The following is a 20,839-nucleotide window of genomic DNA, read 5'->3' as shown; positions in this document are numbered from 1 at the left end:
TAGATTTCCAAGCGTTTATAACTAAGGTTTCAAATAATACCACATAAAAATATAAAAACCTAACATCTGATATAACTCCATAGCATCATCTTCAGCCTCAATTAAGATAAAAAAATTGAACCGCAGGACTTCCAAATAAACCTGAATCTGTAGTCTCAAATTTTCATACCGTAATTTCCTTCCAGAGGCAAAAAAAACTCTCCAAAAGGAAAGACATGTTTCTTCTGGTCATTTGTGCCATAATCTTGCTTAGGAAATTTTGTTATGACTAAGAGTCTTTTCTATTCAGTCACACTCCAGGAAGTTATCCTAAAGCACAGTGGAAGCACCACAAACATTGAAATTGCTTAGCAGGGTCTAAAACCCAAAACCTCCTCTAAAATAAAAAAGCTTTATAAAATATTACTTCTGTGGTCTTTTTCTTTTACACATTTCTCAGTTCCTTAGCCAGTCCAGTGGGCTCTCTACTCCAGACTGTATTTAGTGCTTCCTCTCTTCTCAATAGCTGCTATGAGTGTCTATGTTTAAAAGGTAGAGCATAAAAACCATTGAAATATATAAATTCTTTGGAGCGTCAGCAACAGCAGCAAGATGAAATAGAGTCAATAAAAGTAAGCTTATATATTTGGCACCTCACACAAAAGCTAAGCAGCCCTGTCATCTTTTTCACAGACCCGGGACTGTATTTTTTTTTTTTTTTTTGCTTTTGCTGTTGGTAAAAATATTTTAAAGTTGTTATTAGCATTCTCTACGAAGTGGGAAGTGGTGTAAGAAAGATATAGTGGAATAAAGAGAAACAGGCCAGCTGAAAGATACTTTTTTTCTTATGTGGGCAGCAAGAAGCAACATGGTCTGCCTGTAACAGGATGAGATGGACAACCTGGAGATAATGAACAGATGGGAAGTGAGGGGCAGATTAAAGACTAGAGTGATAATAAGCATGTGTGTGGGGCGGGAGTGGGGAGTAAACCAGGCACTAGATAAAGGATGATTCAGATAAGTAAGGTTGGAAGAAGGATAAAATTACAGAGAGAGAAGACAAATAAGAAAACGGAATAAAGTATTTAGAAAGAGGAAAGAAGGAAGAGCCAGAAAGAAGGAACAGACTCAGAGAAGTGAAAAAAACAGCTAAAAGGAAGATAAGAAAAAACAGGAGGGAAAGAGCACAGGGTGATGGACTAAAAAGAGGGAGTGACTAAGAAGAAAAAAAGTAGGTCTATGTGATGTTACAGATATGATATTCATCTTCATACACATATCAATATGATCTTTTATATTCCATAAAATACAAATAACTGTAAATAATTGCCTACATCTATAGAGTTGCATTCTATGCAAATTGAATCGTAACCATAGTCTCTTGAAGATTCAACTATTCTAGAAGAAAGGTAGAAAATTTCCTGTGGAAAGATGCAAAGTCTCTTTTCTGATTTGGCTTTGAATGGCTGAACATTGGTTTATTTGTAATCAGATGATGTCACATGCATTCAGCGTCCCATGGAAATGCTCCCAGAACAAGACACAAATAAACAAGCAGCTTGCCACCCTAGTAGGTTAAGTAATATTAGACATACAACCCACCCTGGTGTAAGATTTTGGTTACCCACTTCTGAAGCATGTTTTATCTGTCATGTGTTCAAAGAGGTGAGATAAAAAGTGATGGTTATTTTTTCACATATGGTTATATTAAAAAATCTGCAGTTTATCTCTTCTATTTTGTTTAAAACCCATGGTGCAGGTTGGCAGATTGCAGTAATATAGGAGCCAACATCTGACAATGTCAAATTGGAAAAGTCTTTTCATATTCGTGAAGTATGTATTTATTGTTTCATTATGGCTTAAGCCATAGCTCTTATTTCGTGAAATCTCATTGCTTTCAGCAGTCTCTTCCCTCAGAAAGAGCTGCATATTCATTATAGTTTCAAGGGCCTTCTTTGTTCCTACATGATTTAGTATTTGTTGCCAATCATTTCTTTTGTTGACTGTTCAAAAGTTTAAAAAAATGAATAGTCAACAACATTCAAGAGAGGACATAGAATATAGTTATCATTGATCTGAGTCAGTATATCCTCCTGAATTGTATTTTGTTTATTGTTTTGACAGTAATGCCAAAGAATTCTCTTTGTAATGTCACATACAAAAATCAGGTCTTATTACGTCTTTATTTTTAGAGGACTTACAGTCAAAAACATGTGCTTTGCAGATTAAATGGTATGAAGTAATGCACAGTGTAAATTCATCAGTAAGTACAATATCCCGTGTTTCTATATAAAGGGCTTTCAGGGGGCCAGTGCCCCTCTCCTAAGCAAGTATGTCCTGAATCTGACCACTGTAACCTCCACAGGTGAAAGCACAGATTCTCCTCTTTGAACCAGTGGTTGTCACAGCCAGCTCCCTGTGCATTTGAGGCCCCTTTTCTGTCTCCAGTGCTTTGTCCTCATTGCATTTGCCCCTGCTAGATGAGATTGTTGAAGAGAAGGGAACAGAACCTCCTGAGTATCCCTGTGCCCTCCCTAAGCTCAGGTGTTTGGCTAAAGGGTGTAGTTATTCCTCTTGGGCTGCCACAATGGCCAATGGGTCACCTTAAAAGGCTGCTTCAGATTTGAGTTCAAGGGGAGTGTGGTCCACCATTCCACCACTGACAACACCTGTGGAGAGTGCCCAGTGTGAGAGAGAATAAATTAATTTCTCTGCCCTTCATTCTCTTGCTGTCACACACTGCTGCATGCATGCAGATCAGAGACCACTAACAGACCATAAATTGTGACATTTTCCTGTAGTGTTGTGTGACCATAACTGTAGGGGTTTTATACAAGAAAGGATGATAACCAGCAATAGCAAACATGAGCTGATGATTGTTTTTGTACTTGCTTTGAAAGCATTATGGCCAACCTAGTCTATCTGGTCAAATAAAATGTCTCCATTAATACCATAAAGCAGCAGTGATCAATTAAGTAGCAATATGGCTTCATTTGTCAGATATATTTTGTTAGATTACGTGCCAAGTGGTATCAGCATTGTGAGGTCAGCTGTTCTGAAGACCTCTATGATAAATGATTTGTTTTCAGAACTCATCTTGAGAAAGGCACAGTTGCTGTCCTGAACATATTCTCATTTTCAAGCATCAGAGGCAAATTAGGAGGATGCTCAAAAGGTTTTGAAGAGCATTGTATAATCAGTTTATCTGGAGATAAATATTATCTTATAGAAAGAAAATTATGTATTTCAATATTTGTTGATGTTTTAGTCATCTGGGAATGCGTCACTTTGCAGTTGATATCAGAAAGCTAGATTTGAAGGAAACTTGCCTCTCCCAAAAAATAAATTAAAACCCATAAGATCCAAATAGCAAGTAAAATGCCCCCCTGTTTTGAATGTATAGACTTGTCCAACTCTATTCCTATCTCAGGTAATCAGAGTGCGTGATGTGTACTGTTATATATTATTGAGTATTGCCTACCATGTGCTAATATTTTCTGCCAGATTACACGTTACAGTTGTACTCAGGATTTGTGTGCTGATTTTATTTTGCAAAGATACAATATCTTTGTTTGATTGCTGAGATACTTCCAATCTGTATGGAAGATTATTAGCCTAATTCATTGATAATATTGTGGTCCCAGGCGTGTTACTGCTTCACCAAGAGAAAGGTACAAAAGTACAGGAGAGCAAGTCCTACCTTTGCAACTAAAATGTATTACTGCAAAAAATAGTGATTAAAAAACCCACCCCAAACCAAACAGCCACTTCCGACCACCACAAAAAAAAAGGGTGAATCACAAGAGTATGACAGAAAATCAGACAACTTCCACCAGAAATCAATTTGCAGTCAGATGAAAAATGTAAAATCTTTTACCTGAAGCACACTAAATGTGTGTGTAGCCAAGGAGTCTCTTTCTGATAAAAACAAGAAAGCACTGCTACATAGGGCAGACATAGAGATGTGAGATGAGGTATCTTTTTTGGAAGTGGGATCTCTCAGTTACCAGTGGTCTGTGAGGACAGGCTTCCAGAGGCAGAGTTCATTTTGTAGTAATCCTTAGTGCATTTTTCTGTAGTGAATTTTTTTGGGAAGTCCTGTCAGAAAGCAAAATCGAGGCAAACAGTGGAATTAGTTTTTTAGGATGAAGCTTGAGAGTTTTCAAAATGCCATGTGATAGCAGAGGGCTGGACTGGGCAATCAAAGATATTTGTGCCTGCATGGCCTCCTACACCAGAATCTCCTGGTTACAGCAATACTCCAAAACTGATGTTTGGAAGAAAATTGAAACTTCATTGAAAAAAATAAGAACACACACCAAAAAAAACTGAAAAAATCCCAAAACAAACAAAACCAAAAAAAAATCAACCAGAACAAAACAAACAAATGAACCCCTCCCCAAAACAAACTCCAACACAAAACAAGCAAAACCCCCAACAGATAGCTGTAAATTGCTTGTCAAAAGGGAAAGTATTTCTTCCTGAATCATCCCTTTTTAGTTTTATTTTAAATATAAAGTTGCTCTTAAGATTACTCTCAATCAACAGTTTTAATTTCCTATGATCTGTCATCTATATAATAGCTGTTAAAGGAAGTTTATTCTTTTGATGCTTTTGATGGAATAAGAAATTTTAACTGAAAGAGAAAAAATATTTTCTTGTTTATAACAGAGCAAATGCAGTATATTTTCAGTTATGGATCTCATGTTTAATTCTATTTATGCTAGCATACCTCCTCCAGAGCAATTCCAGATTTGCACCAGAGAGAGTACTTGTTTTCTTTGCCATTTTCTCATTTCCAATAAACCCATTTGCCATCCATTTGTAGAATTTTATTTTTGAAGATAATGAAGTTGCTCCAACACAAAGAAAAATCATTAGCAGTTTAAAAGAACAGTTAACTAAAATATTGTTTCATATCACATATCAAGTTATTACACCCACTGGTCTTCTATTGCAAAAAAAGTACCTGTCCCAACACTCACAAGACAATCACATGAATCAGTTCGGATCCCAGTGGTATGTTTGTATTTGAAGATTTTTTATTGGAATCTTGAAGCACATAAATTCATTTATCATAGCTACTCTCTACTCCCTGATGGAGTCTTACACGACCAGCACAGGTTTCCCAATCAAACACAAATTTACATATTGATTTGATTTATGTTGAGTGCTTGCCTAGGCTTCTTAACACACCCTTGCCTCACTGTGTGCTTTCCCCTTATATATTGAAATTAATATTTTGTTGGTAAATATGCGCTAACAGGGTTTTTTTGCCTTTTTTTCCTTGTTCAAGAACTGGTAGAAAAGCAACCTTTTCCTGATTTTGGCTTTTTTTGTTACATAGAAAAAAATGAAACACATCTGTTGGAACCTGAAGTGTTAGAATTTTTGAGAGGTTGCAATGTGCCTGTCCTATAGTTTGCAAAAAAAGATGTGACATGCATGATGTTTGGAAACAGTCAGTGTAGGGGCTTATCAGATTAAAATAAATAAATAAATAGATAAATAAGCCATTAAATGAATTAGAAATTTTGTGAGGGAGTTGCATGCAGATTGAATCAAAATGTGTTGCTCTTGCTAATAATCACATGCAATAAGAATTATTTCCAGAATTACCGAATGAAATTGTGTCTTTAATTTTGAAATGAGAGGTGAGAACATCCTTACCGCTATTGTCTTTAAAACTAGTCATCCCACTGGAGACCCACTGGGGTTTGTGACCTGCTTTTGAGGGCTGTAATAAAGATAACTGTAGGTCATCTATTGGCTGAAATCCATTTGGTTTTAATTTTAGGCAGCCTACAAACTGAAAGAGATTATAAACATGGGTTTTGTCAAGGCAGTTTCGTTTCTAAAATAATATGTCTTCATAATTTGTCTTCAAGATTTTACATTTATTGCATCATTCACTTCAGATCCTGATCAAATTTTGGAAAGGTAAAATCATTGTTCTTCTGGACACAGCCTCCCCATGGATTCTGTGATGTGACCTCAACTTTACTAACTAATGGAAGAGAAACATTAATGATGTAGTAATTAATTGTGAGCATCTACTGTCAGTTACTTTAAAGCACCAACATTGACAAACCTATTGAAGAAAATAACTGGCATTATTTCTGCAAAGGGAAAATACAAACTCACTGCACAATGCAAGTGTCTCAGGAGCACAGATTTACATGCTATGTATGTCTTTAAACTGTGTTGTGATTTTAAAAGAATCGACCAATGCAAATTAATAAATCTCTGCTGGCAAACTGCTTAATGAGCCCTATAGTCACAGCTTGATGATTAAGACTGTTGCAATTGACACACAGACAATATAAGTTCTTTGTTACTTCTGAACTTTACAAAATATCCTCTGTAAAGTTATAGCATTTGATCTTTTAATGCAGAATGAATTTTCTGAGATTCTAGAGTCAAATCTTTAAATGATTCAAAGTTAATTTTAAATGGGCATGTTAATAATTTTATCTGGCATACTTTTTGTCACAAATTATTTAAAATGTGAAACCTTCAACTTTCTATAATGAAAAACTCTCTGAATTTTTTAACTAACCTATGAAATAGACAGTAATTAAAATACTTTATTGACTTACCTTATAGCAACTCATCTTGAGTGGAAGACAAAGTTGAAATCCAGTATGTCTGCTTTAGGCCATAAAGTGAAATCTAGGCAGAAGTTAGAAGGTTAAATCCAGAAAGCAATTCAAGGGCTCATTCTCTAATGACTATGCAATACTCAAATATGTATAACTCAGTAGGCAAAATCAAGCTCTAAGACTTTCACGGTTGTCAGCATACAACGAAGTGATCAGTCTCCAATGTTTTTTCTGCTCTAAAACCACGAGGGACTCACTGAAGGATTTACTTTAACATAGTAATTGGACATGGGCAGCACAAAGCAGAGGAGCAGAAGTCCTCCTGCCCTGCACTCAGAGTCCACCTCTTGTAGCTGCAGTGTCCTCTCAGCATGAGAATTTAGCCTCTCTCTTCCTTAACTGAAAGAAGTGTGATGGGTGGGCCCTGGATTGACACCAGGTGCCCACCAAGCTGCTCCATCACAGAATCACAGAATGGGTAAGGTTGGAAGGGACCACAGTGGGGCACCTGGTTCAATCTCCCTGCTCAAGCAGAGTCATCCTAGAGCACATGGCACTGGATTGTGTCCAGTTCTTGAAGGTCTCCAGTGAGGGAGACTCCACAACCTGTCTTGACAATGGTGCATGGTCACCTGCACAGTAAAGAAGTTCTTCCTCATATTCAGGTGGAACTTCCTGTGCAACTGACCATTGCCTCTTGTCCTAGTGGTTGACACCACCGAGAAGAATCTTCTTAGCTCCCCCCTTTAGATGTTTATACACATTAATGATGTCCTCTCTCAGTCATCTTTTCTCAAGGCTGAATGGGCCCAACTCCCTCAATCTTTCCTCATAAGAAAGATGCTCCAGCCTCCCCAGACATCCTCATTGCCCTCTGCTGGACATCCTCCAGGAGCCCTGTTTCTCTGCTGAGGACCCCAGAACTGGACACAGCAGTCCAGATGCAGCCTCACCAGGGTGAGGGCTGGACAAGATCACCTCCTTTGACCTGCTGGCAATGCTCTTCCTAATCCACCCCAGGATTTCATTAGCCTTTTTAGTCACAAGGGCACACTGCTGGCTCATGGACAGCTTGTTGTCCACCCAGACCCCCAGGTTCTTCTCCAAAGAGCTACCTTCCAGCAGATCAGCCCCCAACCTGTACTGGTGCAGAGGGTTATTTCTCTTCAGGTGCAAGACCCTGCATTTGCCTATGTTGAGTTTCAGGAGGTTCTTCTCTGCCTATCTCTCCAACCTGTTGAGGTCCCTCTGAAGGGCCACACAACCCTCTGAGGTATCAGCCACTCCTCCCAGTTTTGTATCATCAGCAAACTTGCTGAGGAGGCATCTGTCCCTTCATCCAAGTCACTGATGAACAAGTTAAACAATATTGGGCCCAGTATAGAACCCTGGGGAACACTACTGGTGACAGGCCTCCTACTAGATTCTGTGCCACTATCACTCCCCTCTTCAACAGGACAGGGGGAGAAAATAAGATGGATAATTAATTCATGGGTGGCAATTTATTAAAGCACAAGTGAAGGTTGTGTACTCACAAGCAAAGAGGGGAAAAAAAAAAGAAATATTTTGCTCTCTACTTCTGACCAGCAAGCAATGTCCAGCCACTTCCTAGAAAGCAGGGCTTCAGCAAACATAGAGGTTGCTCCGAAAGGCAAACATTGTAAATAATGAATGTCCCCCCTTCCACCTCCTTCCTCTTATGTGTGCAGACATCATATGATATGGAATATCCCTTCAGTCAGTTTGGGTTAGCTGTCTCAGTTGTGTCCTCTCCCAAGATCTTGCACGCCCCCAGCCTACTGGTGAGGTGGGAATGTTGGAGAGACAGTGCTGATGTGTGCCAATGCTGCTCAGCAGTAGCCAAACCACTGGTGTGTTATCAGCTCCTTTCTAGCTACCAACGCAGTGAGAAAAATTATCTTCATCTCAGCTAGACCCCATGATAAAAAAGTCAAATCCACATCTTCTAATTTCTCAATATATTCTAACCTGTAGAAGATAATGAAAGCCCTTCCTTGCATTTCCTGATGGAACTGAGTCATTGATGTTCTGTCACCAGCTAAAATCCCTAATGCTAAGAGGAGACCACTTGCTTCTGCAGCCTGAGAATTTGTGCTGTGAGGTGGGAGTAAGGAATCCTGAAGTCTTCTTCCTGGGCTGCTCATTGCAAATCTATTTGGTTCATCTTGCCATTTTGCAATGGAAAATATGGATCTTGTTAAACTGCCTCAAGCCATTGCAGTTTCCAATGAATAGCTGTGGTAACACCACATGCTCTTCTTTTGTGTGTGACTGTCTTTGACACTTCAGCTTTTCCTGTTTGCTCAGTAAGAACATTGAATACCAAACACGGGGATGGTATTTCCACCGAATGGCAGGACTGTTAAATGCCAAGTATTCAAGTGCTGTATGTTTCTGTGGATCTAGCCCAAATGCGGTGTTGACCGTGTCTGACTGACCAGTGACTTTGAGTAGGAAAATTCTGGTCTACAGTTGGTATTGCTGGTACAGTTGGTTGAAGTTGTTTGTTTAGTGTTCATTTAAAAAAACAGTTTTCTTAAAGTAATTAATTTCTACACACCTCATTCACCCTTCACAAAATACCTGTTCAGGATATAGAATAATAATGAAGAACACAGCTTGCTGTTTTATGTTGTGCTTCATGTAAAATTATTCAGCAAACCTTTTCTATAATGAATATTTATAATAGATCTATAGCTTGTCACAGGTCTAATCATAAATGGAAAAGAGAAAGATATAATGTGATTCAAATAGATCTAATTAAATTAATTGGTTCATTTAGAGCTGTGCCACTTCTTGTGCATTTTCCCCATTTCATTTCAACTGCAGTTTCATCTTATGTCCTTCATCCAGGTTGAAGCTAGTTTTCCAGCTTACTTACCGCATTAGTTTCATAATGAATAAAGGTTTGAGATACTTTTCCATCCCTGTTTCAAAAAAAGGCAATAAAGGATGTGCATATACTTGTGAACGGGACCAACATTTGTCCACTATACAATGTAAAATGAGCTCTATAGCAAAACTGCTGACCCAACATTAATTTACAGCTTGCGTAAGCTCGGTCAGTATAATAAAGCTTCTTCAGTGCCTATAAGCTATAAATAGGATGCATTTGTCAATTGCCTTGCCCAGGCAAAATGTACTTGCTTTTCACCCTGCACCTGTGTGCCTTTATGTTCTTTAGAATAGCAGTGGCACTGTCTGTTTTCAAATATGTTATCCATCTCTCAAACTAAAAATTCTTCTGTACTTCATTAAAGTCATGCTATCAAACTTTTGTCACCTGAGCACATCCAATAACAAAGTTTCAAAATATCTGTTTTTGTAATAAGTGTGCTTATCTTCCAGTGGTCAGGCATGTCTTTGATTACTTACTTGTCTCTGAAACTCATATGAAACTTTTGCCGTGACGGTCTAACAAAGCTTGTCTTTTATACATTAGAGCACCTCTCAGAGAAGCATGCCTAGTGCAGGTTCATGAAATGCCTAAAATGTAGAAACAAATAAGGTGTCTAAATTGGGAAGACTGAATTCTAATCTATGTGTTGGCCAGAGTAAGCCATGGTGCCTTATAAACTATATAGCTGTTCCAAAGGATAAAGCCCCCTGACCTATCTTTCTTGATAAATTGTTTACAAGTGCAAACTTTTAATTTGCCTTCTTTTATAGCCCACTGGAAGAAAAAAAAAAAGTAGTGTGTTTTGGTACACAAGAAGTCTGTGATATACCTCTAGCAATATCTGTGGAACATTTAATTTTCCTTTGAGTTGCTGAGATGCTCTGTTGCCTCTTATGTAAATATAAAAGCCAAGAAGTTTTTAATTTCACATAGATATGCAATTGAGATATACTTTAATGAACCCTTTCAAACACTTTCAATTTTTCTTATTTTTTTTCTCAAAAATGCAGAATTTAAAACTGTACTTGAAATTATACCTGTTATTGAGAGATATTATTGGTTAATGCATTTCTTTTTGAAGTATCACTCAAGCAGAAATTAAGCAAATTGACCATGGATATTCAGGCATCTCCATGTAAGGGCTCCTTCCTTCTTTAATAGCATGTGTGTGTGAATGGTCTGACTTGCACAGGACACATTTGAAGCAACAGTGTAAAGCCTGTGTAAGCCTCTGTATCTCTGTACCATGAAGGAATAGCTGGAGCCACAGTCAGTAGCAGTCTTCCTTCTACCCCAGGAACCTCATTGCCCATCAGTGACAAAAATGCCCTTCATGTCGATTCAGCTCTCCCTGCAACTGGAACCAATCACAATTGCGGTGTTTCATGAGCATTTAAGGGCACAGCACATAATTTCCTTTATCATGGTAACTAACATGCATCCATCTCTCATTACAAGAAGTATAAGGGCAAGATTGACAGGAACATCTCCATTGTGTGAGGTGAAGTACTGTCATTTTAGTCATGCTATAGATGCCTCTTATAGGTGCCCCTGTGGGGTTCTTAAGGAAGAAGATAGCAGAGTAAGGGCTGTGGGTCATTAGATGTTATGGTGGGCTTGGTTCATATTCCCTAGGTAAGCCCCTTCTGCTACAGAATACTCCCAAATGAATAGATCTCAGTACCTGTTCTGGGCACTGCTATACTGCATAGGGGTTAAGTAGGTCTTAAAGGATGGTGCGATGGACTTTCACTTCCGGGACTTGTGCTGCCATGAAGGATTCAAACTGGCTTGAACAAAGTAAATAATCATTGGAACAGAGAAGTTAAATGTGAGGGAACAACTCCTTCTAGATGGATTAGGAATCTAGTACAGAACTGTTTGGCTAGTTCAGGATGAATTTATAATTAGATTCAGGCGAGCTGAAACTGCATTTGAAGTTGTTAGCGTATTCTCTAGAGGAAGATAAGGACTGGCCCCTGTTTCTAAGGATAATACGAATCTGTCACAAGTAGCTGTACTGATTCTAAGCTGCAACAGAAGTTAACACAGGTTATAGTTTTGTGGTTATAGGTATTTGGGTATTTACATTTAGGGGAAAAACCTTGCTACTCCTGCAGCTGCTATTTGCTTTGTTGAAAGTATTTTGTGAGTATGAAAGTATTACCTGACAGCAGTTTTAAGATCAGTTTGTTAGAAATACAGACTACTCATCATCATAGGCAGTCTGTGAGTTTCAGAGAATTGTGCTTGTGTACCCTTTACTGACATAGGGAATTTTTTTCCATTTGTTTATTTTTGGCACCTGCTTCATACAACTTCAGTTCTGTGACTTTCAGACATGAGATTGCAATAAGGAATTCTAAATCACTACTTTTCTTTATTTTCAGTATAAAGAATGATAAATGGGAAGTGGGGACAGCAAGTTAAGCACGAAGTTTTAAACCCTTTTTTAGGACAAGGTTGCTTCAAATTATTATCAGGCTTATTTAATCTGTTTTCTTTCAGCTGTAGTTCAAATGATAGCAACTTTCCATCATCAAAAGTATAGAACTTGAGTGCTTAGCCACATGTATTCTTTAATTGTAAATAGGAGAATGGGAGCAGTAACAGCCACTGACCATCTAACATGTCTAAGCGAGCTCAGGATTTCTGTCTCAGGATTTCTGTTCATCTTCCTAGAAGAATGTGTGGATAAGCTTATAATGCTCCAGGGTGGTTCCCTCCCCACACAGGTCTTGGCAGTATAAAACACATCTCATGAGTTCGAGGGGAAGTTATTTTGGTGAAAGTGATTGTTTATACATGTCACTGAGATCTTGACTAAGGAAATAAGAAAATGAGACCTGAAACTGTCCTGCCTACAGGTTTACATCCATGGCAAAAGAAGCAGAGGATCCTGTGTGAAGGATCATTCAACACAGATGTTGCGATTTTACACTGCCAGGAGAATTAACTTTATCCACTGTTATTATTGCTGTTATTGTTATTTTCTTCTTACAGGTTATTCATCAGCTTAGACTTTCAGAGAATGAGAGTGTGGCTCTGCAAGAGCTTCTAGATTGGAGGAGAAAACTATGTGAAGAGAGAGAAGACTGGCAGCAAATCTTGCACAACACTGAGCAAAGAAACACAGCTCCACCTCCACCCCCTTGTAAGAAGCCGACATTGCTGAAGAAGGTAGAAGATACTTCCTGCAACAGACTCTCTTCGGGCATATGGGATACCACCATATGATTCAGATGTGTGTGTTTGCAGACTGTTAGGAATGCAACCAACTAATGACTTCAATCTGCACAATCAGCAAGTTTTCTTCCCTTCACAAAGTGTGCAGGGATTTTTTATAAGCACTAATTCAATAGCACAGGATGGAGGAGCTATTTAGAATTGTTGTGTGTGTGTGTACATGTGTGTGTTTGTTCTTTTCATATATATACATGTATACATATATGTGTGCACCTGTGTGTATATGTATGTATTCGTGTGTATATATGTATGGAGACAAACTGCACTATAAGTACTTAGTGTAAAGGTACATGATAGTCACTTTGAGTTCTCCCACGGACAATGAAGAAACTACAGTAAGCACATGATGATGGGGAGAAGTGACTGACAGACATTTTAAAGAGATCATGAAAGCCTGTGTGCACACTGTACAGCTGTTTTATACAGTACAAAAAATATGTTTCTCGTTCCCTAATGAATGGGTTTATTATATTACATGTATACATATATATATATATTTCTTTGTAGATGTCTGTGTTCTATTGGCATTGCAAACATGAAGATTATTTACATGTTTATTCCTGGTGTTTTATAACTTTATGCAATTGGTGCTGTCATTTTTTCTTCAAAATACAGGTAATAAATTCAGTACTTGCATTTTTCTTTCATAGTTTATCTTTAACAACATACCAAACAGTTTCAACACTGTGTTATTTTTTTCAGAACTGTCAATATCCTTTCTAAAATCCAATCCTGAAATTCTTGCAAAGCTTCTAAGTGCAGGAGTCATTTGGTGCTGTTCACAGTCACAAATTAGAGACCATTACCTCTTTCCAGTGGACCTGCATTTCTGAATGTGTGAACTGTGAATTCTGCAGTTATATCTCAAATCTTACTTCATTCTGCGTTATGTAAAATAACGAGACACTCATTTAGATTGTAAGTGTGGTTTGAAATTCATACCTGATTATGCATAAGGTCAGGTGTCAGTGGAAAGATACTTAATGGTAATGAGGTATGAAAATAGGGCTGTGATTTACTGTTATAAGCCAGAAGGCTTTACAGAGATGGGTATATCAAAGTATTATGTTCTTATTATGGTAGCACAGTGATGCATTTATACCTCAAATTTCATGTAATGAAATGGTTTCAGAATAACAGCATTCTAGTTGGTATACATGAATTCTGGGCAGTAATGTTAATTTATGAAAAACATGCTGCTGGCAACTCATTAGCTACTGCTCAGCAGTCTTTGAAATACTGCTTTGCCACTAAAACGTGTAATTTATATATATTCACAGATTTTCTTCCTGGACCACTTATTTTTAAGTTCTGGAAGTATGTAGAGCCAATGCGAAACCCTTTTCTTGGTTGTTTGTCCCATTCCTATCAGGATCCACAAAAAACTGTTTCCAATTTTGCGAATGAATATAAAACAAATATTTTCAAATGTAAGCTAGATCTAAAAAAGGGAGCTCACTCTTGGTTGGAATTTGTTGGAAAAGGAAAAAATCCTTAGAGATGTAGGTTTCTCCATCATGTTTGACAGACACTTCAAGCAGGCTGAATATCAAAAAGAAGTTGCTTGTTTGTTTTTACAGAGAAGCAACAAAACAAATTGTTCCCATGGGTATCATCAAGCTGTAGGCAGAATTAAGCACCTTCTCTTGTTAGAGTTTAAAATAGACATTTTGAGTGGACAAGGAAGAGGAGACACCAAGTTAGCTCAGAATTCTACCTTGTTACCACTGTTAGCTTCACAGAAGTCCTCTTTGTAAGATAGAAGAGGAGGAACTCCAGACTCCTAATCATACCTTTGACTGATGCAAATGGCCGTAGATCATGACTTTACTCAGAAGGGGCAGGTAACCACTATGAGTGAGGTTATGCAGAAAGCAACTCTCATCTGCAACATAATTATGTCAGAATGAGGCTGTGCCTGGAAGAATTGAGGTTTCTGTCTTTTCACTGAAATAACCAGGGACGTACAAAAACTCCACTGTGAGAGCAAAATGAAAAGGCTCCAGAACTGGATGCAAGAGAGCTAATTAACATGACCTTGCAACTATTTTGCTTCCAGTATGCAAGTTGTTATCCCTATGTGGGACAACATTGCTATACATAATACATAAATGTGTATTGCTGCACAATAACATCCACTCAGCTAGCCTAGCAATCCTGAACACCTTACTGCACTGAGACATGCAGACATACCCTCAAACTTATTGCTCCTCAAATGGGTCGGGCAAATAGCCCTCTCATAAGCTCTATCATATTGCTAACTCTAGTGCTTACTAGCTGGCTTGGCGACTGGTAGCAATCAATCCACAACAGCCTGGAAATTTAGGACAAGCTGTAAAAACTGACTGAGAAGCCAGTTTAAATCATGCCAAGATCTCTGCCGCTGCACTGAGCTTGCTATAAGCCACCAAGCTATTTGGAAGGTGAGCTTGTGTATCTCTGGATGACACTGTTGCCGTTGCTGCACTTGGAATGCAGGAGTACTCAGAGAGGAGAAAATGCATTTGTCAAATGGAGTTTAAAATGCGAAACACTATAAATATACATTATCCTGCTTGCAGTCCTTACTAAGAGTTGTGTTAGAGCTGTGAGAAGCCTCAGCTGCAGGAGCTCAAGAAACCTTTTGCTACTTGTTCAAGGTCTATATTGTGACCTATTACAGCAGTATGAACCAAGGGTGGGAAAAAAGTATGTAGATTTTTTAGCAGTTTCATCAATACAGTTACATGGGAGAAGCCAGTACAAACCTGATTGTGGCAGTCTGATTCTCCAGACAATGAGCATAGCCAGTTATTCCCCCATGTGCAGGAGGCCTCTGTACTGTTTTTTGCAAACCTAGGTAAAACATATTTTCTGGGGCTCTTCCTTAAAGTGTGTTATCACAGTGCAATGTGACAAATTTGAATAGCAGTAGATAGAAGACTTTTTGTTTTGTTTTGTTTCAATTTTGTTTTTAATTTCAGGTTACATAATGGCTCACTTTTTACTTGGAAAGATTTTTCGGGATACTCCATTAAAATAAAGTACTATAGGAATAAAGTATTTGGGTTAAAACATGTTTTAAATATTTCTCTAATGGCAGTAAGAAACTCTAGAGTGTGACTTATGATGTCATAATTCACACCTAGTGTGTTCATTGGTCCCTTGGCCTTTGTCCTCATGCCTAACAGTGCAATTGGTAGGGAATTATTATACCATAATTCACACCCTACTGTGTCTTACCCCCAAAGGTGTCTTAAAGCTACCAATAAAGTTTATATTGTGTATCAAAATGTGTTTACAGGCCTGGGAAAATATACTATTGACATTTTGAAATGTTGAGAAGTAGTTTTAGCAGAACTGTACAGTGCTTGTAAATTAATCTCCTCAGTGGAGTATGCACCAGCCAATAACAGTATTTCTTCAGTATATGAAGTCCTGTCTTGCACATTAAAAAATAGCTTAGATGAAAAAAAGCCTTATGAATTTAATATTCTGAAGGGAAGGATTAAGCTCTATGAGCATGTTAATGCTCTTAATATCCAGTGAACAGTCTGAGATATATTTATCTTTGCAATAAAGCAATTTCAGGATGCTGGGGTTATCATCAGATAACTCCTCCACATTGTGCCTTATTGCTTAATTTTTAAACGTGGAAAAAAATGAAACACCTAACAAATCAATCTGTCCTTCAGCATAAGGTAAGAAAAATTAGATATGTTTTACACTTTAAAAAGTCATTGATCTTAAAGCCAAGGGAATTCTGGAACCATATTAAACCACAATAAAAGAAAAACAACTGCTATTGGCATGAGAAAATTTTTAAAGCCTGTATACCTTACTTGTTATTCCTGAAATAACACTTGGTGTTTTTTAGTTGCTGTAATTCTTATTGCAGATTATAAGCAAAACTTTGCTTTTAAAAACTGATTTAGAAGTTCAGAGAAATACATGCACCGATATTTTTCAAAAGATCTATGTACAGCATGAAGTGATAAACCTTTTAAAAATTTGTAATGTTTAAAAACCAATAGTATGGTTGTTGAGTAAGTGAATTGCATTTACCTTTTTTTTTTTGCCAGTGATCCTTTTTTATTCTAAAAGGTTTACTTATTTCATTACTAACTTTATTATACTACAGATTCTTTGTGTGTGGGACAAAGAATTTCATTAACTTGCTAAGAAAGCATAATAGATTGTAGCATAGTTCTAAAGTGATAGTAATAGCCATATTAATTGTAGTTTTTAATTCTGCTGTATAGTATTTGCATCCCTAGTAATCCTGTTATTCTTATCTCTAAAAAGCCTGCTAATATCTGAAATGCTCTGAGGAACCTGAAGTAAGTTTTGCCATTCGCCTGTTAAATAATAAATGTAATTAAACTCTGTATAAATCACTTTTCAAGAATGGTGTTAAACATTTAATGGCTTTGTGTTCTAAATATATAGTTTTTAAAAAGAAAAGACCTGAGCATAACTATTTGACAGTGGCTGAACAAAACAGAAGGAAATGCTTTTCTTCCAGTTTTGCTGTTCTCTGTATACTCAGGATTTTCATTTTGAGAAGAAATAAATAAATCCCAGTGCTGGCTTATGCTGTGGTTGTGAGAATGAGATCATTAGCAAAGATTGTCTGTCCTCCCACCTGTGGTTTGGCCTTTTCACCAACCACATGAATGTATGCTGGATCTGGCCAAATCATGAATTTGGCTGTGAAGTGTCATAGGCAAAAGTTTGGTCAAGTCACAATTTGACTTTTTGAGGATTTTTGATTTATTACAGTAAACAACCGCATCTTGAATTAGCTAGAAGTATTTATTTCCACCTTAGGTAGGTTGTTTTGGTTCGCATTTATGTGAATAAAGTCCCTGCTTAGCACTTTCTTGTTTCCTTTCCTGCCAATTTAGGTAAATTTTCAAACAGAATTTTATGATAAAAAAAGAAAAAAAATATAAAAAATTACAGCATAACTTTTATGTTTATTTTTTTGGGACAAAACATTTTCCTTTAAAATACTGAAATAGAATATTTAAATATTTCAACATTTTTCATCTTTTCTAGCTGAAATTCTTTGTTGGATGCAGTCTGAATTTACACCTAATTTCAACTCTTCACAAACATACTTTTTCATAAATCCACTCTTCTCTGAAAAGACCATACTAATAAGTACTTGTTTTGAGATGCAGAAGAACTGCTGAAGTCTTTAGAAGTATCGACAGGGAAGATTTTATAAGCACAGGTATATTGCTATCATAGCAATGTTCATGTGACAGCTATTAGCTAATGCTTGTGCCCATACTATTTTTTATTCGGGGTCTAGCCCCTTATCAGTCTGCCTGGATATGTAGTTACCTGTCTCCTGATAGTCATTAGAGTACAGAAAGAGAAGTGCTGAATCTACTATATACTCCCACAGAAAGGGGAGAAATGTGCTGCAGACTGTTTCTAATTGACGCTTATTATAAATCACTTACATGTTTCCAAAAATGGAAATTGGAATGCAACTTTCTCACTGTTCAAACCACTAGGCTAGAAAGTTGTGGCAAGGAAATAGCCACAGCTATTAAATGAACCCTATGGAGGTATAGCTTCTCTGTCTCACAACGTAGTATAACTTGGTGGTCACAAATTATTTCAAAAACTAGGGGACCTGATTTTGCACCCTTTTGGGAAGGCAACTGCATGTGGACTGTTTGAATTAAAACTATCTTTAGTTGGTTTTAGCGCAGAACCTCCCAAACAGAGTGGTCTGAGCCTAATAAATCAGATAGAAAGGCGACAGGTTGTCTAATGTGACAGGACTAAGATAGGAAAACATTCGTTGGTGGACGGATAAGTTTGGATAAGTGCTTTGGAAATCTCTAGATATCATGACCTTCCTCAAAGTTCTGACCAGCATCCTGCATATAAATTTTGTCTAAATCCTTGTTTTATGAATCTAGTCCCAGTCAGTCCATGCAGTTAAAAATACCTTGAGTAGAAATTACTTCTCTAGTAATCTTAATTTATTATATTTTAGTACCACAAGTCTAACTTTTATTAATATGGCTCCCATGTCTGTGATATGAACTTAGCATTTAGAAAAGACAAAAGCTAAAACAGGACAATATTGAAAATAAGTGCATTTGAAGCATATATTCTGGGTCCATGCTGAGATCAGGACTCCCCAAGCCTTAGAAGTACTGTAAGTAACATGAGAGATGCCATATCATCAAAGATCAAGACAGCGTTCCAAAAATAGCTCTCAAAGTTTAAAGACTTCCTTCTGCCTTGATTTGCTGTCCTACAGTCCCCGAGTTCTCATCAGGCATGAGTAGTTACCAAAGTCAGATATCATGCAGCTTGAAAAGTATGCATCATTTGTCTCCTGGGGGAGACAAACATCCAGACCTCAGCTTCTCTGAGGTGGGAAAGACATTCTGTTTAGTTGATCAAAGGCACAATGATGGATGTTTCATATCAAATATCTCATGTAGATGTGCTTGCTTTTCTGGACCAGCTAAAACACTCTTCAGCAGGCTTATTTGTTCCGCAGCGTTGCTGATTTGTACCTGGGGAATATGGGTCTAGTTTAAGTCCATGATTTTACAAAGATCTTCAGTTAAATTCAGCATTTGACCCCAGTTGATTTTTTAGGCCCACAGGTGGTTTACTTATTTTTGTGCATGTACAAGATTCCTGCCAAACATCCATATTATGCTCTGCGAAGAAAAGGAATTAATCATGGCAAATTTATATATACTGTTTTATGCAATCCCTGTATAGGAATAAAACACCAGATCCTGGTGAGGATTTGGATCTCATAGGGAAATTACACAAGACCTGCCTTTCAGGTGCCTTGTCGCTGACACTTGGGTTTCTATATTGTCCATTCTGGACTCCATCTGACTCCATATTTCTCATGGTGAAAGAAGCACTGTACTTAAGGGAGAAAAGGAGAATTGTAGAATCAGAATTTTTTAGCTTTGAAAAGATCTCTAAGTTCATTGAGTCCAACCATAAACCCAACACTGCCAAGTCTACCACTAAACCATGTCCCTAAGCATCTCATCTACAAGTCTTTTAAATACCTCCAAAGATGCTACTGCTAATTTAAGCCTCCCTGGCACAACTTGAGGCCTCATCTATCACTTGTTACTATCCTATCCTATCACTCGCTACTTGTGACAAGAGACTCTCATCCTATCACTTGCTATTTGTGACAAGAGACTGACTCCCAGCTTACTACAACTTCTTTTGTGACGTTGTAGAGGGTGGTAAGGCTGGCTTCCTTTGCCACAAAGGCATGCTGTTAAAACTTCTTGCCCTGATGGACAAAGCTGCTTCCTATCTAATCAGCGCCCAACCTGTTCTGTTGCATAGGGATTTTCCACTGCTAATGCAAAACTTAAATTTGTATTTGAACAACATTAATCTTCTGCCAGCCCATTCCTTCAGGTTGCCAGTACCCACTGAACATCAGCCCTGTCCTCCAGAGGTTTACTGAAGCATTGACTCCTCTTCATCCCACTGCATACACAGAATTTGCTGTCTATTATCCACAAATTTGTTGATTGTTCAGCCTATTAATAAAGAGAGTATTTTCCCTAGTATTACCTGAATCATATCTCATCAGTTTGGTTATAGGGTGCTGTGGTAGACAGTACCTTGGTTCACAATAAAGTAGATAAAAAGGTGATTGAAAACGAGTTCTTAGGAAGTTATCACTGGCAAACTGGCAGGGAGGAGAGATTCCACATAGGATCTCTTCTTAAGAGGCATCTGAGACCCACTTCTTTTCCAAATATTTGTTATTTGAGTGGATGCCTGATGCTGGGGCAGAATTCAAAGTGATGATATAAAAACTGCCAGAGGTTCTTCTGCAGTGTGGGAAAATAAGAGATGCTTGTTTCACCCCTGATGGAGAAAAGCATGTCCACAATCTCAGAGACAACAGAGCTTCAAGACTCAAAGCTCTCCAGAGAGGAAGGGAAAAAAATCAGTTTTGGAAGACCAATCTAGGAACTGAGTAACTAGTGGAGTTTGTGTGTAATGTGCTGAGATGGTGACCTATGGTACACAGCACTCGGCATGAAAAAAAGTATTGTCATAAATGTGGTATCACACAGAGATA

At 37.7% G+C, this 20,839-nt stretch overlaps 1 protein-coding gene across 5 annotated transcripts in view; it reads left to right on the top strand.

Annotated features, from left to right (window-relative positions):
• Window positions 1-20,839, top strand: part of MYO16 (myosin XVI) — a 375,232-nt gene that overhangs the window by 348,300 nt on the left and 6,093 nt on the right. For 4 of the 5 annotated variants that reach the window (XM_064646539.1, XM_064646537.1, XM_064646538.1 and 1 more), the window contains one exon: window positions 12,505-17,320. In XM_064646539.1, coding sequence (XP_064502609.1) covers window positions 12,505-12,738 — 234 coding nt within the window. In that variant the 3' untranslated portion in view covers window positions 12,739-17,320. Of the gene's footprint in view, window positions 1-12,504; window positions 17,321-20,839 lie in introns of those variants that run through there. The other variant, XM_064646535.1, reaches the window with a different exon arrangement.

Source organism: Pseudopipra pipra, chromosome 2 (genome assembly GCF_036250125.1).
Source record: "Pseudopipra pipra isolate bDixPip1 chromosome 2, bDixPip1.hap1, whole genome shotgun sequence".
Classification (NCBI taxonomy): domain Eukaryota; kingdom Metazoa; phylum Chordata; class Aves; order Passeriformes; family Pipridae; genus Pseudopipra; species Pseudopipra pipra.
The sequence above is the reverse complement of the archived record's forward strand: the minus strand, read 5'-3'. Positions and strand labels throughout refer to the sequence as shown.